Here is a 25,682-nt window from a genome sequence, read left to right on the forward strand (position 1 = left end):
TATTTTGCCACATTGACTGGGACCTCCAAAATATGACTGAAAACTGAAATGATAGCTATAGCTTTGCCTAATCCCTAACTTTACAAGAATGCAATTATAACCTCTGCCATTGGCTTCATCTATCTATTTTAAGAAAGTAGATTAGTTCTCTTAGTTTTACATGGTTTTGTGAAATATGTAACCATAGCTTTGTGGCTGATCTGTTCTTTGAAGGAAAACACCAGTGGGATAAACTGTCCTGTATCTTTCCTACCTTATGGGAAGGGAAGATGAGGGGGGAATAAAACATAAGAAGACGTAGAAGTATGGCAGCTAGCCCCGCAAATGGCCTCAACGATCTTTATAGTCTGGCATTTGCACCTCTGCATCTGTGTGGAAACTACTCTACTAATAGTTTTTACTGCTCTGGTAGCATCATGCAGGTATTTCCTACCTAGAGACGAAATCGCTTTTGGGTAGTAGTGAAAGGCAGTATTTTTGTGTTGTGCAGAAAACAATGCTTGGAGAGGGCTCTAGCACGTGACCTGATGAGTGTTTACCATCTGCCGGGCTTGTGTTATGTTGTTTACTCTCACTGGATTCTCACAATCACACTCTCAAGAGGATACTACTGTCATCTCCATTTACAGACAAGGAAACCAGGACTTAGAAAAGGTTAAGTAACTTGTACAAGATTCCATATTATTAAACATTATGTTAGTTTTCCCCCTTACGTCCTTCCTTATTTCAACTAAATAATTTGAGACAAAATGCATTATAAGCTTTTGGTTCAAAAGACAGCATTTGTGCACATGGAAAAGGCATATAAAGAACACAGTGAATCAATGAACAGGTTAGGATCAATGCAGAGGATTTTATGTTGTAGTCTTTTAATAATGATATCCTGATATAAGAATGGTCTCATTGTTATTTATACAACTAGGGTCTCTGAGCATCCAGAAAAAGACAACCCTACTTCATAAACCAACCTCACTGCTTTAGAAAACAAGAGATCAAATATGAATTAAAGAATGGCCTCAGGGGTTCCCTAAGCTAAGGGCAGGATAGGGGCCCATAGAGGGCAAACAACTTCTCCAGCAGGGGGTTCTCAAGAGACTCAGGCTACAAACACCTGTATCAAAACTGGTTGGCCAAGAATCCCATGACTGCCTTAGGGTCTGTTTACTCATTAAATGTTTGTCACCACCTGGAGAGTTAATACAGATTGTTCCAGTCTTTCTAATCTCTGGACAAGGAGAGGCATAAAAGAGTGAATAGATTCCTGTTGTGGGAAAAATCAAAATTTCTCTAGGGATTTACATTAGGATGTAGAAGCCAACTTCAGTATCTATTTCTTCCTACTGATATTTTCATTGTATCACCGAATAAAAGACAGTTCTCTCTGTATTCCATTAACATGGATACCCACCCCTGTAACCTTACACATATAAGAAGACACAGAAAGGAATGGGCACAAGTCATTTCTCATTCTACCACATTTATTTAAATGATAATCACTCCTTAAATTCTGGAAAGAAAAGCTTTTGCACTACCCTATTTTTCTTAGATACCTTTAAGGAACAAGATTTTTAATTTTTAAAAATTTTCAACTGAACTGTGCTATAAAGTGAAACTATAAAGTGATTTGGAACTTGACTTGGAATTCAATGATACCGCAAAATGGACCAATTTTCCATGAGTCTTCCTGGAGTTCAAAAATTAGGCTTGTTTTATAATCTAATGTGCCAGAAGTGAGATTAATTTCTTTTCTTTATAGTAGTCATTCAAAGCAATCTATTGCCATCTCTTATGTACCCTGTCAAGAACTATAAGCAAGCATTCCAGAACAGGAGGAGGGCAGGTAGTAATAGTGTCTGGGAGAGACACTCACCAGCTATGGCACCAGCCAGGAGCAGGCTTCCAGGGCTGACTTGCCCTTCTTCATTTGCGAAGGAAGCCTTCACATGAGCATAACATGGGAAGTAGATGGCTGAGAAAGGAATGTCCCGCAGAAAGCATGCTTTGGCACCCTGCATATTTGAAAAGGAAGAAAAACCACATGAAACACATATCCCATTGAGGAGATCAGCTTCTTTGGAACTTACCTCAGAACAAAATATTCCTGGAGGAGACCAAATTTGTACTCACAAGTTGAAAGGGGACAGAAAAACAGAAAACAAAAACCAACACCCAAATTCTGCAAGCAATAAATCTAACTTTTGTTTTTAAAAATCAATTATTTTACCAAGTATGCATGAGGTAAAGGGAAGAGTTTCATTTTTCTAATGGTAAGGTTTTGATGAAAATATTTTGGGAGCTGCCTGTGACATCCTTTTATGTTCTTACTGATGGCATTTCAAGGAGGATCTGTTCTGAGAAGATGGTCAGTAAACAAATATATTAGGTGTCAAGAGACGGGGTTGTTTTTCATGTTAAATAAGGCTGGAAAAAGTATCACTTTTCCATGCCCCCCAAAATTCACACATATATAAAAAGTTGCATACATTTTCTCAAGGTTCAGGGGTCTCCTAATTTATTTACATGCATACTAAGCTTCAGGATATATAAAACATTGATACAAGTCTATGCGAAAGTCTCAAATATTTGCAATAATTCCTCCACATTTAAGACCTTTGTGTACAACAATCAACCATTCAGCAAAATTTTCACTAAATAATTTCTGCTGCCAAAGTAATGTCACATGGAGGTCTTAAGAATTGATCCATGTACAAACATTAAAAAAAAAAATAGATGTATATTGTGTGTCAAGTAGATTAAATGGGGAGGAAGTAACCCCTTTTCAACACTTAATGATCTAATACTATTTCTTTCACAGTTATCTAATACCTAAAAATTTCTACCAAATTTAGATTCTTCAGAGAACGTAATGAATCCATCCAGATAAAACAGCTCCAGCCAGCCCCTGTGACAGTTACTGAAGTTTAGCGATGTTAGATCTTATAATCTGTCAAAGTTCCTTTTCCACCCACTACATAGCTGTTACTTTAGTTTTCGCTTTTCTGACACCAGTATTACACTCTTGATTCAAACTGAGCTTGTGGGCAATAAATCCCTTGGTCTTTTTCATATGAACCACTACTAACCTAGGCCTACTGTAACTTATTAGCTGCTTTAAACAAGTAACATAAGCAGGACTTTATGTTTAATCCTATTAAACTTCATCCTAGTTTGGCTCATCCTTCCAACCAGAACAAATGCTTGGAATCTGGATTCTGTCATGTTGGCTCTTCCTCAGTCAATTCACCCATGGATGTGTTAAGATGCCTCCGTTCACTCTAGATGCAGATATTAAAAAAGACAGACCCACATCATTTACTACTGCCAATCGCCCACCCTTCTGAATCTTGTCTACTCCCATTCTGTTAGATGCCTAAATGAAACAAGAACCAGTTCACCACACCCAATTACTCATTTTACACATGTGCAAATGGATGCCTAAGACAGTTAATAATCTGCAAGGCGCTGGCTTTCAGGGGGCAGTGGCAGAGAAGGGTCCAAAACTTAGGACTCTTGAGTTTTCCCACCTCCCCAGCTTTTTCAAGGGAGAAAAGTGCAACATTCACAAGTATATTATACAATCCTATCTCACGATTATACTAAATTATACAAACAAGGTAGTTACTGTGTAAGGACAACATTATTACCCATTTGTCCCTCTATTTTCTCTTCCTTTCCTGTATCTTGGCTCCAAACCTTCTTGTACATTTTGCTTGCTATTTGCCTAGCAAGTTCTGCAAGCTATTTGCAGGCTTGGTTCAGGAGATATTCATACTAGACACCAAATAACCAACTCAAATCAAGTTCAGTTAATCTGTCCATTCCCTTAATATAATAAAAATCATTGCCATATTACTGACTTTCTAAGCAAATCACTTTGGGGTAATCTTTCAGGCTGGCATAACTCCTCCTCCCACAAATCCTGCTTTTTAACTAAATCCATTAGTTTCCACTTTTAACCACATCTCCCAAATCTTTGCATCTTAGAGTTGAACTAACATTCAAATTCTCTGCCTTTTTTTTTTAATCAGGAATATGTGCCCTGATTATAAAATATTGAATTTTTATAGACAATAGAGATGAATATATTTTAAATAGCTCTTCATTTGTGCCAGCCTGAGATAATTACTGCCGCTATTACATATTTTCTGGAGCAATATTTTCAAGAGTAATACCTTTAACTACTCTAGTTGGAATCATGCTTATGGTTATATCTTTTCTTTTCTATAAATTCACTGTATTTTCTGAAGCGTAGTGAGTGGTTATTGTTCAATAACTTCTTCATTCCTTAGCCATAATGCTCAGTTTCCTTTCCATTTTTGTTTCAAAAACTACTGCCATCTTTTTGTTGGCTGTCCTATGGCTTAGGTCTTCTTGAAGTTTTGTTATGGTTTCACTTCCTGTTTTCTTCCCCTTGGGAAGCATGATTCCCCTCAGATAGAGCTGCTCAATGCCCCATTCATCTGACACATCAAGGTATACCCATCACTCTGCATCTTCTTTGATGATGGCTAAGCCGGGGGAACATCAACCTTTTAAGCACCAACTCTTCATTCATTTAAAGTCCAGATACTAGCCCTTCTACTGAGGATCTTTTAACGAGGAGATAGGGAGTGGCTTCCACATGGCTCCACATTGTCTACACTTTCTTACTGCTGTTCTGAGTTTTCTTCATGCTCTTATATCTGCCTGTGTCAACGTTGCTTCTTTCGCAGTATAAGCAAACAGGAACTACTGTTTGATTAAATTTAGAAACCACTCAACAAAATCGTCAGCTGTCAGTTGAGGCCTAAGGCATGTTCCTAGTGATATGGACTTGGTTTTGCAAATTCCCAAGCACAACTAAAAAGAGAAATGATAGGTTTTGGTATATGTTGTCAGTTTTCTGCAAGGAAAACTCACTGATTTCTTGAAACAAAACAAACAAAAAAATCTTTAGAAACCCAAACCAAGTTTTCAGTTTTTCAAGCACGAATATGTTATTTGTTGTTGGTATTAAGGATAAAGTGGTTGGTAAGTCTGCACTGGAATATTAAAGATAGAAAAAAAGAAGAGACCAAGATTAGCTCCTGTTATGCTATGTGGCATCGCTATGACCAGAACACCATGGGAAGCCATGATCCAAAATTACCAACATCCCTGTAAATTTAGATCTCCCTCCTTTGAAATCACAATAAATCATGCATCATTGTGAGGAGTGCTGAGCCAGGGGCGTTATGTGTTTAAGAGGTCTGAAAGCAGCTCCAGGTGACCAAGAAAGAGGACGTGATCAAAACAAACAAGAACAAATCTAAAAAAAGGTGGAGTGCACTGAGAATGGTAAAGGATATGGTTAAGAGTATATTTTATTTTTATTACTCAGGATCAGACCACCACGCTCAAAAAAATTATGCAAACTAAAGTAAAAATCAGACAGGTCTTAGGTTTCTGATTATTTGAGAAAAGGGAAGAAGAGAAAGTCAAGAAAGAAAACATGGTAGAAGAGCCATCACTCGCATTCCACAGAAGCAGGATAGCTTTGCCAGAAAGTAAAAACATTTAAAAAATTGCATGTCCCAGAACGAGGCATGAAGGACACCCCTCCCCTTCACAATTGTGTAGCCACAAGATGAGCATGGACCCTTGAGCTCTGACCCTTCCTCCCATGTCAAAAATGCCTTTTTGACCTCCTGCTTGGGGTTTAGACAGTCAAGAGTTTAGGAATAAGTGAGGTAAAACCTGGGTGAAGTGGCAACTGCTACAAACACCAGGGACAGTGCAGACAGGTTCGTGTCTCTCTGCCTCTCTGGCACCTGTGTGGTTCCACAGCCCAGCACCTGACCAGACTCTGCCCACAGCAAACCCCTCTCTCACACCCAGGCATCAAAGCCCGATTCCCAAAGAGAGCTAACTTTGCAAAGGGTTGGAGAAAAAGGCACAGACTTATTAAATTCCCCTGGCCTCCTTTCCCCACCACTCCCTCAGGTCTAAGGCACAAAGGCAGGTGCCAATTTGTAAGGCGGCCTCAGGCAACACCTGACCTGTGGCTCCAGTGCAATGAAAAGAGAGGCAGGATGTGAAAAAGGCTTTTAAAGTTCTAAAGGTGAAAATGTTTCTCTCTTAGATTCCTTGATAAATCCTTCACTTTGTGGTGAACACCCATTCTCCAGTCCTAAGTAAACCTGTTTGACTTGAATTCTACTTGCCCCTCTTACAATTTTTAGTAAGTTAACAGCCATTCCTCACAGCAACTTTATAATAAAGGGAAATATTCTGTGCTGCCCAAGAGCCTGCGTCAACAACACAAAAATAATTACTTTGGCTATTAAAAAATTAATAAATTAAAAAGTATGTGCCACCTAAAATAAATCTGTAAATAGTCTTAACTCATAAGAAAATCCACATGTTTTCCAGCCCTCGGTCTTTTCATGATTCTCTAAGCAGTGCTGCCTCCAGACATCTTTAGCTGGCCCTGAATTTCTTTGCAGACAGAATAAGAGCAGCTGGGGAATATTAATAAATAGAAAATGCAATTGCCAAACCTCGTGCTATTCATGAAAGTACTCCATCTCTAAAGTGGGAAAATTATTTTTGTTGTTGTTGTTTAATAAAAGGTCTACTAATAACAGGTAACTTTCAATCCAAACTGAGATGTTCTTTTATTATGGACACTGGCTTGATTCCAATTCTGTATCCTTTGCAAGTTTCTCCAGTCATCCTGCTAGTTAAGGTCTTGGGTAGGTCTCTTGAGAGTGGACTTCACTTACTTTCAAATGAGTAGTCCACAGCAGACACAGGCCAATGGACAGGCTTAGAAGAGCTGGTCACAGTGTCATCAAGGCAAAGGAATTATTTCGTTTGCCTTTTGATGTGGACATTGTGTTGAAAGCCTAAGAAAACTTTAATCAAGTGTTAAGTTGCTCGACTCAGTCATTCAAATTTACTCTGGCAATTCTGCCTGGCAGGAACTTGCCAAAAGATATAATGCAATAGGACTTGTATTTTATACACATATACACACATACCCCCTCTCTCTTTCTCTCTCTGTCTTCACTGTTATGTCTCTTTTTCTTCCTTTAAAGCTCTTCATCTAGGATGGTATCAAACCTGCCCTAAGGGAGAGAAAAAAAAAAAAAAAAAAAAAAGGAAAACATAGTTCTGAAGGATGGTTGCTGATAAAGAAGTCAGGGACAGGGCAGGTCTTTTCGCATGCTAATTCCTGCTTATTCTAGCTGTACCTGCAAATACAGCTCTAAACAGACTACTTCTAATACAGGGAAAGGTAATTACATTCACAAAGGCACCTCTGTGTCGGGCCAGGCACCAGGAGCCAGCAGGTCTGGGAGACGGAGGCTTAACAGAGACTCCTGCAGTGAATGCACATTGTCTGGCATGGGGGAAAATGCCAGACTGGGGGACCCTGCAGCATTCAAGACAACAGTGGTGCACCTTGTCTGAGAAGGTTATTTAATGCTGCTGGCACCTGTAGTCAGAGCCACCCCTCTTTTCCTACCTTACAGGTTTAGAATTTATTTGGCATGTATAATTGTATATTTTGATCCTGGAGCTACAAACAATGGGCAGCATGTCATGTCTTGATCCCTTAACATTCCTCTTGGTTTTTCCCAAGTGAGTTAACCCTTGTATATACAGGCTGGCAGCCCCTCTCCTGCCCAGTGTAGGGACAGTTAGGCCCCAGGTGCCCGAGACTTGAACAGGGTGAGTTACAGTGTGTTGCTAAGAAATACTACAGGTGCCAAGATCTGTTATGTCACTGGTGTGAAAACCAAAGAAACTAGCCAACAATGGGAGACTCAATTTCAGTGGGACTGAAATGATTTCAACTTGAATATAAAAATATCCATGCCTATTATTTGGTTTATTTTGTGCAGGAATATTTAGGGCATTGTTTTTCTCCTTTTATTGCAATTCTAACAAAATCACCTTGGCCACTCAAGATTCTTTTGAAGGAAATGTCATCGTAATGTCAGTTTTAGCTCTCCTATCTTACACTGCTTTACTGTCAGTGATGTTTCGATGGGCTAGAACTGCTGTAAGTGGTCTAGACTCTTACTGTATGGAAATTTAGCCTCTAAGCATGCTGCCTTGTCACCTTCACAAACCTAATCTGCAAAGCATGTACCACATTTTGAATTTTTCTTTCTTCTTGCCTTCTCTCCCCTATATCTCCTCTATTTGGAAGAAGTACGGTCTATTTCTAGTCTAAGAGTTGAACCTGGAAATTTTAATTACACACTTAGTTCATAGTTTTCACTATCTTTACTTTGTTCCTATATATTTCATGTACTTTAGACTACTTTAAATTAAAATTAACCCCATATTACCACTGTTATCTATTTGAAAAACATTAAGTATTATAATTGCCATTACAATTCAGGCACCACTTTAAACTAAGCATTTACTTTGTGATTCATTCCTGATTTAGGCTCAAACCTACCATCTGTGGTCACTTCCCTTCTGCCTGAAGTACAGTTTAGGGTTTCCTTTAGGAGCCTCTACTACTTTGTTAGGGGGGAAAGGATATCCTGAATGAACTGTAAGGTTTTGTGGACTCAATCCCACTCCAGACACTGGAATTACAAATCTCAGCATCACCAATGGGAAGACTGGTGGCCCCTGAGGGTGGACTTAAGCAGCCAACCTGGTATGATACAAAACCACACTTGTGGGCCATTGGGGCTCTCTTGGCTCATGACCTGATTCTTGGCTTGGCCCTGGCTCTCAGCATGCTACTGGGGTTCCAGGTCAGTGACACTCAGAAGGTGCATTAACCAATTTATCTGCCTCTCTTATTTCCTGAGTTATTCATTCCTCCTCTTCTATAAATAAACCCTTTATTAACCTCTTTGTGTGTACCTGCACTTAAGTCATCTTCTAAGTCCCTTTTAGCACATGGGTGAGTAACTACCTTCAGGCAACCCAATTCACATTGGGGTTGCCCATAATACTACTATCCTAGTCTAAAATTTCTTTACTCTTGTTTCTGGACAATATTGTTACAGGTTATAGAGTTCTAGATCGAAAAGCCTTTTCTCCATACATAGCATTCAAATGCTGAAAACAGTATTTAAATGCCTTCTGCCATCTACTATTCCTGTTTTTAAATTTAGCTGTCATTTCAATGGCACTCTTTTGAAGGAAATCTACTTTTTTCTTTGACCACTTAAAAGCTTCTCTTCAATTTTGGTATTCAGCAGTTTCACTTGAATGTATCTAGTATGGATTATTATTATTTGTTCTGTTTGGGATTTGTTGCACTCCATGAATCTATGGCTTGATAGTTCTGGACTTTTTAGCCCTCTGCTCTTCTTTATTTCTGCTCTTCATTTTACCAACTAGACCAACGCACTTTAATTTCTGTGTCTCAATCTATCTTTGTCTCTATTTTGAGTAATTCTCATGTCTTCCAGTCACCAATTCTCTCTTCAGCTGTGTTTAATATGCTATTCAATTACTATTTTATATTACAAGCACATCTATGCTTAATCTTGTTAAACAAAAGCATTCATTTTATATTTCTAATAATTTTACATTTTAAATCTTTGTAGGTTTAAAATCTGCCTAGTGTTTTTGTTGTATCTCCCTAAAGTGTCTTGTCTCTTTCTGTAGTTTCAAATTTTTATGACTGAACTGCCCATTTGCCTTGGAACATTATCTATGAAAAGTCTTTGGAATTTAGGTTGATGGTAGGTACCTCCTGAGAGGACTTGTTTTTTTTTGCTTTTGTTAATACTGGGTGGTATTACCAATTCAAAACTACTTAAATTTCTTCCCTCTTAATCTAACCTTTAAGTAGAATCATTGCATGATTTTTAATATTCAAAATTCCACACCACTAAACAGATAAAAAGCTCTTTGAGGTACTTGCTAACACTCCTTAATTTCTAAAATTTTGCCTTATAATAAATTAAATGAGATAAAATATCTGAAATGGTAACTTTATGGCAATATATATGTGACCAAGTTACCAGGAACACACAAAATTATTTTTCAGTGCACACAAATAGGAATTGTATGGAACAGAAACATGGCTCCAGCGGTCACATGGCTCTCTGCTTACCATACGTGGTTTGTACTGTTCCTCTGGTTAATGTAAGGGTTAAGAAAATAGAAGGCTCCTCTTACCTCACAATGGATAAAGTAATTTTAACTTCCATAAAGAATTGATATAAGACCTAATGTAAAATGTTCATATTCTAAAAGACAGAATGGCAAAACTATGTTCTCCTGTCATTTTTAAAAGCAAAACTAAGTTCTCCTGCCATTTTTAGAAGTAGCACAGAGTACTAAAATTAATTAAAAAAAGAAAATCTTGTAACTACCTGGGTCAAAGCTATCACCTTAAGTCCCCTTTAAATTCCTCTTATTTCCATTTTCCTTGCACACCTACTGTCAATAAGAACACAAACTGACAACTCTTTAATATCTATACTTAATATGTAGCCTTGTTTCTGAACTTCCCACAGACATCAGGCATGTGCTTGTTCCTATCTGGTCCAACATACCTTTATATGACAGTTCTAATTTCAAAAAAGAGATTAGGTTAACTTTGAAACCCAGTCCCCTACTTATCAGGTTTCCTATATTCAGTTTTAACTTAGACTTTAAAAAAACATATATCCATCAGTATATAAAGAATCTTTCTCACAAGCTGCAGTAAGGATAAAGTGCTGTACAGCATATATCATACATAACTTTAAGACTATGGCTGCAGAGTAAGCACTCAATGAACATTGGCTCTAATGAGATTATACATACTTATAGGCCTGGATCCTGTTGCTATGTCCCTTCTGAAAGACCTAGTTCCATATCCAACCTTTCCTCTTCAGATGCTTCAAATACTTCCAGCTTGGTGATTCTTTTTCCTCTGTCTGCAGATAGGAATAGTCCTTCCAAAGAAATCTCTCAACTTCCTCTTCTTCCTAATATTGCCTCTTGATTCTAATCTTTCTTCCAGTTGTTGTAATTTCTCCCCTTAAAAACATTATGCTTAGTGGTTTGTATCTGCTAACTACTTTCTCATAAAGGTTTCCCCATTCTTCTTCAGGAGTCAAGTCCTATATTCAAGATGGGAGCATTCAAGAAAAACCCTGAAAAGGTAATCAGGAGACAATCTCAGTCTGGGTCACTAAGTCACCTTACCAAGTCTTGAAAGATTTCTGGGTTTTTACTCCTCAGTTAGAAAGGCAACATCAGCAAAGGTCTTTTTAGGTTTGTGTTTGTTCTAGAAATTCTAAAATTTATTGTATCACCATACATCTAGGTCTCCAGTCAGAATATTAGCAGTCTTCTTATAATCTCCACTTTTCACTTTTCATCACATTCTAAGACTTTGTGAGGTCACGTTCGACTGAACATCCTCCAAGATGTATCTCCCTTCTATCACTCCCATCACGGCACTATAATTGAGGTGAACATCATCCCTTCTCTCTGTCAACAGCTTCATAACTGCTACTACCAGTATCAGTCCCACATGACATTCTCCCACTGAAGCTGAATTACACTTCCTTAAGCAAAAACTTGACCATGCCATTTATCTTACTTCTACCTGGTTAACTACAACTTATATTCTGGGGTCATCTCTCCTCAAAAAGCCTTCTGGGTCTTTTATTCTAGAAGCAGTTCTACCTTCCTACACCCTGTGACACCCTCTGATGGTCCCACAGATGGTTAAATTTCTTATAAAATCATGCCTTATTGATTTATTTTCATAACCACAGGGCAGAACTTGCTGAGTAAATGAATGGATGCCTTTAAAACTGGGCAAGCAATCTTTCATATAATTAGCCACTTTCTTTACATTCAACTTCCCCAGTACCATGTTCTTTTTTGGCCATTACTTTCTAATTCACTCATTTTCTGGGCTCTAGTATCCTTTTTTAAACTTAGGAATACCTGGATTTTGTTTGCCAAATATGTACTGAGAAAATATTTATCAAATGTCTGCTTATATGCCAGCAAATATTGCAAGACAGGTCTCTGGTATCAATGTACACTCTAGATAAGGGAGACAAAATACACATGTGAAAAATGTCAGATAGTGATGGGTGCTATGCAGAGTCTGAGAATGGAGGATAGAATAGTAAATGACCTGGTGTCTTTTTGAGGAGGTACCTGTTGTGTTAAAACACGAGATTCCAGGAAGACTTAAAAGCAGGTGGGAATGAACTTGTACTATCAGAAGAAAGGAAAGGCAACCAGTTTGGTAAGAAAGGAGGGAAGTGCTAAAAAATGAAGGGTGAAGACTGCAGGGCCAGCAGGGAGGGAGCTGGGATTCCATTCTAAGTGCAATGGGCAGTTGCTGGATAGCTTTTTCACTGGAGAGTTTCTGTAGGATTACTAGTTTCTCATTCCCTTCTATTTTCTGTTCAAATAATATCTCACCTGACAGGCTTCCCTGGCCATCCCATTTAAAATGTTGCCCTTCTGATGGAGCGACAAAGCATATGTCACTCTCTGTCCTACCACATAAGCATGTTCATTTTCTTCTTTTCCCTTGAGGCTTACTACATCCTACTTTTTTGCATTCTGAAGGAGAACACTTTTGCTACAAAGATAACAGCAGAGCTTCTGACCACCAGAGATGGTGAAAACAAACTGGCATCACCAAATGCTTCTGTTCCAAAGATGGACATGCTGACCCTTGCACACTCCCACTTCTATTCCCTTGTACTCTGGATAAAACCCTGCGGCACTCTGTCAGAGCAGGACTGTGGCCTTGCGACACAAGTCTGCTGCCCTCTTCAATTTGTCAACCAATTATAATAAAGTACTGTCCTCCTTATACCCTGTTTCCTTTTATTGGCCCCGAATACTGAGACCTGCTGGCAATTGGGAATCACCTACTCCCAATTCCATCATGCCTTTGCCCTCCTCCATCCGCTCACCCTGCCTTCTTTCCAGGCTCTTAGCGCGGCCTAATGACATGTATTTGTTCTCTTGATGGCAGAGTTTTTCACCCACCAAACTGTGAGAGCAACTTGGTTTTTCAGAGTCACATCCTAAATGGTTAGAACAGAGCTCAGCACAAAGAAATTCTTAATAGAAGTGTGCTGAGTGAATAAATTAATCTCATTTACATTTTTTGTATTCATATTGAACTGGGGTACAGGCCAGAGATGTGGAGGGTGAGAGGATTCACCAGAGACAGAGAGGGCAGCAGAACAGGCAGAGCGACGAAGTACACTGCTGAGAGCAATGGACGCGTTCAGGAGAGGTCTGCCTCGCCATGTGGCCACCTCTGGGGCAGGTGGGAATTGAACTCATGCTGCAGTGGTTTCAGCTTCTTAGTGCTGTGCTTTAACCCTCTGTGCTACCAGGGAGGGCCCTGATTTACATTTTTAATGAATCACTCTGGCTGTGGTGGGAACAATGGATTTGGGGGCATAAGAACCAAGATAAAGAAATCCATGAGGAGGCCTTTACAGAAGTTCAGATCAAAGTCAAACATAGGAGGGTGAGAAGGGAGACAGCATGGAAGGATCTGTGATATTAGAAACTCAACATGGCATTTTGTCTTCAAAACCATTATTTTTACTGTTTACTTTTTGTGGGGCCATAAGTTCATAGAAATAGATATTTAAAAGCTGCTAAAAATTACTCATGTATTTATATATTACCAAGATAAAATTGATAAAGTGACGCAATTTGACAAAATCTCTATCACTAAAAGATGAACATATTTCCTGACTTAACAATTTCATTGCTAGGAATGTAGCGCTTGTATATACTGACAAACATATGTCAAAATATATGTAGGGATATTAACCCTGTCGTTGCTTGTCCCCAAACTAAAAAACAAGCAAAAACAAATACACACACACACACATACACACACGCAAACAAAAACACAAAAAATAAGCAAAAAACAAAAACACAAACCATCAATAGGACACCACGTAACCATTTTTTTAAAAAAATATATTGCTATTAAATAGGATGTGGACTTTTAAGATACATTGTGTCTAGAAAGATTCTACTGTGTTAAAACACATACAATATATTTGATAGTTTCAAGGGTATAATTTGTGATATACAGAGAGAGGGAAAGAGTGCGAAGGAGGGAAAAAGATGAATATTGACATGAGTGGGAAGGCTTTTTATTCTTAAAGATTTGAAACAAACACAAGCAGTGGTTATTCTTTGAAGAGATCATGGTGTGGAAAGGGATACAGAGCAAGAATTTTACTTTTTTCATATACCATATACAAGTTACTTGATTTTTGGGAAACATAAATTTGTATTTTATTTCTAAAGAACAAACAATCTCCCTTTGTGAAAATTAACAAAATAAACAAGACCGTTGAAATGCCACTGCTTGCTTTCTGGTTGTGTGGACAGTAGCTCTAACCATTCAGTTACATACACACTATAAATAAGCATGCCATGTATATTTGTGAACAAAAGATTGCAATGGATCACTCTGTCAAATACAATGGGGCAAAGCAGCTTCAACAATCCTTGTTAGAAGGAACCTCATCGTCACTGTTTCCCTGATCAGATTGTGTCCTTAAAGTGACACACAATACCCTGTTGCTTCTAATGAAGCATCTTTTAGTTATGTTAGCTGGCCTTCTACTGAATGTTAAATGTTAAGTTTCATTCCATCCATAAGGTATAAACCATCCTCTCAGAGACTCTCATTAAAGCTGTTAGGTCCTATGGAAAAAAGTAGTTGTTTCTCTTAACAGAATTTATCTTATGTTCCTCAGGCTTATGCAATGAAGCTAAAGATACCTAGGCTAAAGGAAATACATCTTCATACATTCTTAAGAAAAGTAGTACATACTGCAGATAAAAAAAAAATCCAAATAGTTCTTTCAAAGACAATTAATTATCTTGTCTTTACATCAATAATCTATTTACTCTGAGCTATAGCTAAATCTCTCTAAATGTTCCCCAAAGAGAAGGGCTTTGTTTACATGGTTCACTGTATCTGTTCCCTACTATTTCTAACCCCAGGAATGTGACATGTTTACACCATCCACATTTTTTTTTTCAGTTGTAAATGTATTTCTAAAGCAAAAATTCTAATTACCATTTACTGGGAAATCACAGCATAGTTGGATATTTTGCAAGTCAATTCAGGGGAAAAATAGAAAGCCCAGTTAAGTCCAATTTACCTCAGGTTAAGCACTGCAGGCCTAAATACACATACAGAGCCAACCACTTACCCCTCCTGGGTCCTGCATTGTAATGTTAACAACAGTAAACAAAGGGACCCAGAAGAGGAGAATGAAGATTACCAGTCTTAACTAACACTAAGACAGAAGTTCTCATTTTAAAAGACCTATAGTTTTAAAAGTATTAGGTCATTCCAGGTCATCAGCCTTTCCCTACCCAACCAAGACTAGAAACGAACAGCCTGATTACTGAAGAGCCATCCTGAAGCAAAAACACATTAAGCTAAAGCAATGTGTGAAGCCAAAATGCTCCTAAAAAAGGTGGCTCTTGCATTGCTAAAGTGATTGCTGACCTGGAAGGGCAAGTTAGGTGAGCCCGGAGAAGCTAGGTCCACCAGAAACAAAGTCTGAAGCTGGAGACTGGGATAACATAAATGATAACCAGAGGTGGTGATATCAGAGCCAAACAGACTGAATTCAGAGGTGTACTCAGATGAATGAGGTCCAGGCTGACAGGTCTCAGTGAATGGAACTGGTGATACTGATGGCTAGCCAAAAGGAGACTGCGAGGTCATGCTCTTGCAATGAAATCAAGTATCCAGAAGCTCAAAGTATAAGGACTTCACGTGGTAATTACCAATACACCAAAAACATTTTGTAAGGAAGCACCAAAAACATTTTGTAAGGAAGCACCAAACCCTGTGGAATGCCTCTGAACTAGATTAAACCACCAGACTAGTAATTAAACTAACTTTATAAGGGAGAGGTCTCTTGCTCAAACTTGAGCAATCCTGCTCATTTCAGGAAAGCAATTTTAGCACAAAAGTGGAAACAAGAAACTTCTGAGCCTCAATTTCAGCTCAGATACCATCATTGGCAGCTTCTATTTTCCTTACTACAAAATCAGGAGACCAGCTACTTCCAAGGGGGTGTTAAAAGGGATTAAGATTATGAAATACTGTAAAGATGAAAAGGACTAAATCTCAGTCTTGTATCATTTGCAGGTAGTTTAACAGTCTCTGTTTCTGTGTCAGCAAACAAGTTTTTACCATTTTATCCATCCAGACATTTCGATAGCAGTCACTGCCACAGAACCTAAGTGTTTTTTACCAAACAACCCATTGAAAGACTGCTTGGCATCTTGTCAAAATGACATGCTGCTACATCGTGTTATAGTCTGCAAGAGTCTAAAATTTAGAAAAGGAGATAATTTTTCCTCAAATTGATCAACGCTATGCCTCACAACAATGCTGTTTATTTCTTGCTGCTGGATAATGATTTGGTAAGTGAAGTAAGTGCACTACTGTGTTCTGCCACACAATCAGAGTATACATTTTACTGCCATTTAAAAAGAAATCAGCATGTTTATTCCTAGACACTACATATACATAAAATATAAAGCAAGTCTCTCCCTCTAAAACTAACCCCAGAAAAGAGGGCATCACACTCTATTTGAGCCTCAAAAGTCCCAGCAGTGGGCTCTTCCAATCACCTGACCTGAGAGGTGCAGCGGACTGGTTGGGAAAGAAAAATGTGCCTGGAACAACCTCAGTTTTTGTTAACAGTGGATACATACCAAGGTTACCTGCAAAACTTGAGTTAAAAAGAAAGGGGTAAAAAGGTATTCCTAGGCCCTCCCTGGTGGCACAGCTGATTAAAGCACAGCACTAAGAAACTAAAGCCACTTCAGCATGAGTCCGATCCCTGCCCCGGAGGTGACCCACATGCGTGGCAGACATCTCCTGACCTGCCCGCTGACCAATATTCTGAGACAAAGTTTCCAGGGACAATATACTGCAACATGAAGCACATGGGAAATGCTATCTTGGGATAAAAAAGGATGATGTACTCTGCAAGACTGTGCAAGCAGCTAGTTAAACAAGTGGATTAGGAGGTGATCCATGCACTGATTTAGAATTCATATGAAGAACTTCAATAAACTATTTCTTGACATATGTGTTGAAACTCAATGTTCATTTTATACAGGAGGATTTTACATATTTAAGTGTAAATAAATGTAAAAAAAAGAACTATTTTAAGTAGACATTTGACTCTCTCTTTCCCACTCTCCCGTATCCCTAAAGGCTTACTTAATCAAGCTGGCTCTGAAAAAGTATTTTTGAAACTGTCAGTGAAAAATGGTGAACACAATATGTTTGACTGAGGCATGAGGCTCATTGTAGTTTATCCCATGAACTGTTTTGCTATGAAGTTATGAATAACGAATTTCAAGAATTTTCCAAATGCTAGGTTTTGCAATTATTCTGCAAAACTATTTTCTATATGAAAAATGGTTGAGATTCAAGAAAACTACAACAAGGCACACATATTGATAGTGCTGTAATATATGGACATAGAAAATAAATTCACCATCTGGACTTCTCCTGAAACTGAGCTCAGCATATCTTCTGAAAAAAGGTGCCCTGTGGTCCCTGTTGCTATTCTTCATGAGGAACATTAAGAATTAGATTTTCTTCTCAATAAAAAATCCATATAAAACTCCTACCAGTGTAGCTGCAAAGAGGTGTGCAGTGAACACCCAGTGGGCGTGATTTATATCATAGGCATCCTTGATTTACCTATTTCTTAAATAGTTTCTTGGCGGATGCCAGGAAGGGCACCTCCTTCTAACTGGTGTCCAGTGGGTTTCCGGAGAACAGCTTCTCTAGCATAGAAAGGTTGACGAACCTATTTCATGTCACTGAGCAGTTTCCAGTTTAGGAGATGAGCATATCAGCACAAACTGACTAAAAGGAAAATTACCTTGTAGATCCCAAAGAACCCCAGGTCCTTTAAGACAGAGAGGGCACTGACTCGGGGGCCAGTAGTGATTTCTCCAGCCACTTGCAAACGAATCTTGACTATCTCCAAAGGATTTGTGAAGATCACCTGGGAGCCACCTGCCTAAAAATGAAGAGAAAAAGAAAGCATTAGGATCAGGCAGGGTTACTAGTAAGGCAGGTCAGGAAGAGAGAGTGATTATACTAAACTGGGCTTAGCATAGTCTATCTTCAAGAGACTGTAGTTTCAATTCTTGGCCCAGCAATTAAAAGAGTTAGTGATTGTGCATTTGAATCAAAACACAGCTACTGCCCAGGAGGTCTTGAGTAAAAAGGCCCCTCTCCCTTCAGCAGAGGTTGAAGGAAGGCAAAAACCAGTTCTTCTGTTGTCCTCTCCTAAGTCTTCACAGTAAAATGACAAAGATTCCTTCATGTACAAACAACTGTCTCTCCATTCAAAGTCAAGGGCACAAAGGTAGCAATAAAATAATATAGTATCCAATATGGTACCCAAATAAAGAGACACAGACCTGCGTGACAATACAGAAGGGGGCAGGGTAGACAAAGATACGCCCAGGATGGGCTTTATAATTCTGGCAATGGATAAAAAATTGCCAGAGAACATACAAATGTAGATGAAAGCCGTTTTTTTTTTTTTCCTTAGAAACTCAGGTCAATCATCAAACACCTTTTTTTTATGGAGTTACAAATTCTTATGATTTTACTTTTTTTGCTACCTGTACCTAGAATTGTTCTTTTCATAATAGATAAATGTTTAAGTAGTAAAAATATGCATTAAATCAATTATGGTCCAGACTTTGAACAATGTGTGTTATTTCATTCCAGCAGTGGCTGGATGCCACACCTCCAAGATCATCAGTGGAAATCTTTAAAGTGCACTGTAAGGGAGATTTTAAGCTAGTTATTTTGAAGCTAAGCCTATATTTATTATAAGCAATTATATTCTTTCCTGCTGTACTCCAACTTGTTATTCCTTGTCATAAATATATTAAATTTTTATATCATCCAAAATAAAGTTAGCATGCAGTATAATTTAGAATCTTTACTATATAGTGATGATACCAAACCAAGTCACAGACATGGTTACTGACATTCTACAGTTTAGTAGATGCTATCAGAGGACCAGGAACAATTTGGGTCACTATCATACAAAACTATTTCTTGCTAGATCCTCTTAGCCAACATAGGTGTCCTCACAAAACAACCTGTTAGCTACTCAAAATAATTTCAAGGATGATCTTTGAAGCACTGCTTGTAATACATGGAAATGAAAATAACACTGTATCAGAGCTAAGGGATAGATTGCACTGAATTTGAGTAGAGCTGTGCAATTAAGATACTGTGTTACCAAAACAATTAATGAGGAAAATTTTCTATATCTACTGTTAAGGTCAAAGCTCTTGCACATTACATAGTACATACACTTTTCCCCCTGCTAGCCCTCGCCAATATGGTAATAAACACCAATATGGCACTTGGGAGGTGCCATATAGATATCAAGTTTCAAAATGCCAATATGGTAATTGGGGGTTGTTGCATTTTTAATTTCTCCTACATAAAATATGGATTACAGCTATTAAGATAAAACAGTACTTCAGCATAATTTAGCTAATAAAAAATAGCAACATTGACCAAAAAAAAAAAAAAAATCTTCCTCCATTAACTCTAAATCAAATTGTTTCCGATTTTACCAGCCAGATACATTTTCAAAAAACACTTGTTCTTGAAACACACCAAGACTTTTCCCTTGACATGTTAACCAAGACATGTTAGAATTGTGCAGAGGGAAAGGTGTTCTCCCTTACTATCACACAGAGGCCTTTCCTAGCTTCTACCATGTGTTGCCCATCACCTGCTGGTCTCCTACATGACTCTAAGGGCTGGCCCAGTCGTGTTGTAAGAAGGGCCCTTCTAAAGTGGAAGTAGAGTCTGAGGCCACCCTGCAGTGGCTGGAGTGTTGCATCTGCAGGGGGACATTCTGCTCCCACTGGTCCTCAGTTGGAACTGCTGTGCTTTGTTGCCATGCTGCTGTGACCTGCAGGTACAGTGGGAGACCCCTGATCCCCACCCTGACGCCCAGCTCCACCTGTGTGCAGCCCTTGAGTGTCTTGTGGTTTTGTGCCTGCATCTTTCCAAAAACACTGAGGGAGTTGCCTAGGGCTGGCAGCATGAAGAGATGAATGAACCTGGACTAACAGTGCTAATGAGTAGGGTTATAGTCATGTAGGTGCTTCTGAACCCAAGCTTTCAAGTTTCAAAAATGAGGAAAAATTAAACATTGTTTGATGGAGGCAGAATTCCTGAAAAAGACTTGCTGAGTCGGAACTAGCCTGAAGCTTTTTCCCGTTCACAAGTGGGTTCACCATCTCTTCCAAGGGCAGGATGTCAAGCAGAACATGTGGGTCAATCTTGAAGAACAGAACAGAAACACAACACACCACATGTGCACACCCAATGGTGGGTGAGGAGGCAGCTGAGTGTTGACAGGCAGACACCAAGGCTTAGTTGGTTTGTGGAACTGTGGAACTTACTGTGGAGACGAGATTGTGTGCGCACTGCAGCCAGTGCAATACTGAGACATAGCAGCTACTCCAACACATTGCTTTCTTTTCCTCTACCGCCCACATTGATGATTCCCTTTCCTTGCATGTTACAATTATGAGCTTTTAAAAAGTAGTTACTTTTAGATCCCACTCTTGGATGAAATAAGAATCCATGCATCTGTCCTTGAAACAAAAGCCCTTTCCTATGTGACTAAATATGAAAGTTGGGGATCACTTTATTTCACATTTTGATCCCTTTCAATTCTGAGAGGTAACTCAATACACTTATTTAAACTGAGATCTCTAGTCCCAGTGTAAGTTCCATAAAAGTCACTTTAATGTTTTACATCTAATCCCTTGAAATTGTATACATATCAAGTGTTACCATTATTAAAGGGTATGACTCTTAGGTACAGAAGTGCTGTAGTAGTCTGTAAAAGCTGTCAATGTTGTATATAATCAAAGAACTTATCCTCAACTCCCTCACCACCAAACCAATCATTGGATACCAATTTTTTATTAGCACAGTAAAGTGAATTCTAATCACCAAGCGGGATGCAAAAGTCAAATCCACTTCAGAGAACTGCAGGAAGCTAAAGCAACATAAGAGTGTAGTGATACCAGGAGAAAATAATGACGCATCCATTACTTGTGGTGGGCATCTGAAGAAAGAACCTATAGATTCAAAATGGCACATTGCAGAGGTGCCAGAGATGAATCAGTCCTTTGGAGTCATGCTGGAAGGAAATGAGAGACTCCAAGGCACCACGAAAAGATGCTTATCATCAGCACAGTCTGGGCATCACCACGACTGCCTCACTGAGCAGCACACTGCCTGTGGCTCTTCTGATTCCCGGTCTATTATCCATTCACAGTACCTTGTCCATGTCCTGCCTGTGCAGAGATCAAAGCCAGCCGAAAATGCAGACCGGGACAGGAACACCTATTGTGTACAGAGTCTTTGTGTCCCTCTGCTTGAGAGCTCTGGCTGTGAGAAGATTCTGTTTTTTTTTTTTTTTTGTGTGTGTGTGTGCATGCAATTTTGTCACCAATCATTTTCTATGACTTTCTGAAATCTCTAGCTGGGAGGACAGAGGGAGATTTTCCATACTAGAACTGACTCCAGGTAGCATATTATACTTACAACAGGAATATTAATTTCTCCACTGGTTTCTTGGATAGTTTTGTTGTGAAATCTCAGGTATTCCCCAGTTATCTGGATCTATCTAAAGAGAAACACTTACATCCTATTACAGCCTCACATCTGTTCCTTGATCATTCACTCACATATTTCACCAAACATATGTAAGCAACTGTGTTCAAAGTTCATCCTAGGAACTGTACACAAGATGAGAAAACATTCCTGTTCTCAAGGTGCTTGAAATAGGAGAAGCAGTAACAGTCATTAAGCATTCATTAGAAGCTATTAATGGACAGTTTTGTATCTATTACATGCCTTTAGTCCATTCAAGGAGAATTTCTTCCCAATTTTATTAAGAGGAAACTGAAGCATTAAAAAAAAAAGAAAGAAAGCAATGATTCTGGGTTGAATTGTATTCCACCAAATAGCTTATGTTATGTTTTAATCTCAGCACCTGAGAATGTGATTGTATTTGGTCACAGTGCCTTTAAAGAGGTAATTAGGGGAAAATGAGGTCATAGGGGAGGGTTCTAACTCGATGTGATTGGTATCCTTATAAGAAATGAAATGCTCATGTACAAAGAAAAGACCATGTGAGGATTCAGTGAGAAGGTTGCCATCTGTAACTGGAGGGAGGTCTCAGAAGAAACCAACTCTGCTAATACCCAACCCCTAAAAAGGCGAGAAAATACGCTTCTATTGTTTACATCATGTAGTTTATGGTATTTTTTTATGGCAACACTAGAAAACTACTATAATCACTTTTAATTAGAATAATAAGAGATCAAATTTATCATTCACTAGCATTTATGGGTGCTTATGTACCAGGCACTGTGCTTAGAGCATTGTAAGAATTTTCTCTTTTGTCCTCCCTGCATTATAAGGTAGATAACAGTATTATCCGAGCTTTATAAATGAGCAAATCCAGGCTAAGAGGGGTGGAGGAGATTGTGTAACTTGCTTGAGGTCACACAGCTAGAATGGAGGCACTTGGATTCAAAGCTAGACCTATTGGGCACCAGAGATTGAGCACTTGCACTTGTACTGCTTACTGTACAGCAGAGAGAAAGGGCTGTTTATTAAAGATGTCATAGGAGGAGTATGAAGAAGGAGAGCTGGAAGTAAGGCTATTGCTAACCTAGGGAAGGCAGAGAGTGTCACTGTGAAGATGGTGTGTGAGTGGAGGGGAGAAGTGGGAGGAGGTGGTAAATAAAGTTTTGACATTGGAGAGTATCTTGATTAGTATTTATGCCCTAGGAAGATGATGGGGCTGAGGAGGAGAAAGAATTTATTAGGCAGAGAGCCCTGAGGTGGAAATAGCAATTAGGGTTTTAGGAGATAAGGTGAGAGATAGAAAAAGCCAGAATTAGAACAATTACATCAGTAATGATGTGGGGATAGGTGAGTAATGGATGCACTAGAAATTGGTGGGGCTTGGTTGCTGGATAAGGTAAAAAGGGAGTGGGTACTGTCAAAGAAGAATCCAACTTTTTGCAATTGTGTAGGGGGAACAAAAGGACATAAAGAGAAATATGACACATCTAGCAGGCAATGAAAAGGACTGACCTAGAGATGAGGGTGCTGCCCCAGTACATGCTGACTGAAAGCAGGAGCTCATATGAGGTGGGAGGAAGATGAGAAGCAGAGCAGTGACCTAAGAAGTGATGAGAAACCTCAGCTATACTCTGCAGTGTGTGGTAACCTGGGCAAAAAGTGAGGAAAGTGGCTTCCAAGAGGAAGAAGGGCAGCAATGAAATAGCCAATGAAGTGTGCTGGTCCAGGATGTGGGGGGGCTGTCATGGACTTGCTGGGAATGGATAGCAAGGAATTGGAGAGAGCTTGTGTGATTTATATTCTCAAGGGAAGAGGAGAGAATGCATCTATTTAGGGTAATAAAGGAGAAAAAAGCTAGGAAGGGTGAAAAGATAAAACAGAGCTCAGACAATTACGTTATACTTGAGCAAAACAGCACAAGTTTTGCGCAGAGGATGAGGAGAGGAAGGCCGAGCAGGAATGTGCTCTAATGACATACACTGAGTTGCGGGATCATTCTGTTTCAGAACACAAACTACGCTTGTCCTTGCTATTTATGCTTCAACGATTAAGTAAAATAGAATCAAATAGATAAAACTTGAGCACAAGGACACACTATTGAAGTTCTGAAGTATAAAAGCCTATTCACCTACAACAACGAAAGACCTTTCAGAATCAGTAATAAAATAATATTGTGGGTCTTCAGAAGGGTTATGGTGATCTGCCATGCTGACGAGATGGAGGAGCTAATGTCCTCAGAAGATGAGTGGGGGCCTACTGCTCATGCAGTCTATCCCTGAAAGTCAACGCTAACAGACCGGAAGCCACCGTGGGTGAGGATGCCTTTCAATAATAGGACTGTAGATCTGTACCTGCACCAGGAGACCCAGAGTCACAGATGATTTTCTGCCAATTGCCCTCTGTACGCACAGAATATAGGTGAGGGATGACTGCTGGAGCTGTGTGGACTCTCCCAGTCTGTGAGTAGTACTGAGTAAGAATGTCTTAGTGCCCACAGCCCTCGAAGGGCATATTAGTATCACTGTCCCTTCAACTTTTGTAGTATTAAACAAAAACAAAAAACAAAAAACAAAAACAAAAAACAAAAAAAAACATTTATTTGGGCATGGGCATATAAAACTGGGGGTACAGGCCACAGGTACAGGGGCAATGAGAGGATTCACCGGAGAGAGTGGGGAGCAGAACAGGCAGAACTGATGAAATACACTGCGGAGGGGAACAGTGGGCAGGTCAGGAGAGGTCTGCTGTGCCATGTGGGTGGTCACCTCTAGGTCCGGGGATGGAACTCATCCTGAAGTGGCTTAGCTTCTTAATGCTGTGCTTTAACCTGCTGTGCCACCAGGGAGGGCCCAACTTTTGTAGCATTTTCAATAATGGAACTTAAATAGTATGTCTTTAGAGGAGAAACATGGAACTATTAGGCAGAAACTTGTTCTATTTTTACCAGTGGGGTTGTTTTACACTAACTTGTTTTATTTTTCACCAGGGGGTTAACATAACAAAAATGAAGGAAAATGAACATTTTTTAGAGACATAAAGAGTTTGTTCTCAGCCCTTATACTTATGAGGTCTTTTCCTCATAAGACTGGGAGACTCGATGTTGCAAAGATGTCAATTTGGCTGTAGTGCTGTTTCGACTGTCTATAATCAATTTGTTTAAAGTGGTTTAAGATGCAAATGTAGAAAATACCTATTTTCCTATAAATGCATATAAGTGCCAAATATTTTAAAATGTGACAATTTTTCCCCATAATTTTAAAATTCAAAGTAGTCCTAGATAAAATGTGAACAAAGTTTCCTGAGGAAGCTTGAAGGCAGGAATATGCTCAACAACAACAACAAAAACATCAAATGGAGAATTGTGTGTCAATCTACATTAACACATACTTATACAGTAATTTTTACAGTTTAGTTCAGGACTAAATAAACAACAAGACCCAGATATGCAGTCACTGGGTGCCTTAGAAAGGAACATAAGTGCTGTGTGGTGGCACAATCAATGGTAAACAGGCCCCTTCTATCTGTAACTACCAGTGTCTCTTTGCCAAATCACTTATCTGCTGTTGTGGCTCTTATTCTTTTTTTTTTTTTTTTCTTTAAAAGATGATGAAGGGGCTCCTTTTGATCTACTTTCACATTCACCACATCAACCATTGCGTACAGTTCATCAGTTATTCTGGCAGAATCTCCTATTTCTATTCGTTCCAGTTTCCCAGAGTTCCTGTGTTTTTATCTTCTTTGTATTGCATATGTAATTAACCAAGAAGTCTCATAGGCTAGAAGAACTTAAGACTCTGAAGTAGACTACTACTAGGAGGTCAGGATCTTGTAGCATAGCATTCAACAGCTGGTATGAGAATTCCCCCCAACCAGTTTTATATAACTTTTTTGCAGTCTTTCTTTTTAAGATTTATTTGTGCATACAGAGCTGGGGTACAGGCCACAGGTGCAGGGGCAGTGAGAGGATTCACCAGAGACAGAGTGGGGAGCAGAACAGCTAGATCGAGGAAGTACACTGCTGAGG

The 25,682-nt window shown here is 39.1% G+C and overlaps 1 protein-coding gene across 2 annotated transcripts in view; it reads right to left on the reverse strand.

Moving 5' to 3' along the window:
- The window catches only part of SLC25A13 (solute carrier family 25 (aspartate/glutamate carrier), member 13), a 171,996-nt gene that overhangs the window by 6,685 nt on the left and 139,629 nt on the right, over positions 1–25,682 (reverse strand). For both annotated transcript variants that reach the window (XM_004676710.1, XM_012721067.1), the window contains exons 14-15: positions 17,883–18,023; positions 1,871–2,009 (exon numbers count right to left, since the gene is read on the reverse strand). In XM_004676710.1, the coding sequence (XP_004676767.1) occupies positions 1,871–2,009; positions 17,883–18,023 (280 nt within the window). The remainder of the gene's footprint in view (positions 1–1,870; positions 2,010–17,882; positions 18,024–25,682) is intronic.

The sequence above is a fragment of the Condylura cristata genome, unplaced genomic scaffold, assembly GCF_000260355.1.
Source record: "Condylura cristata isolate star-nosed mole 26May11 unplaced genomic scaffold, ConCri1.0 scaffold00005, whole genome shotgun sequence".
NCBI classification, from domain to species: Eukaryota; Metazoa; Chordata; class Mammalia; order Eulipotyphla; family Talpidae; genus Condylura; species Condylura cristata.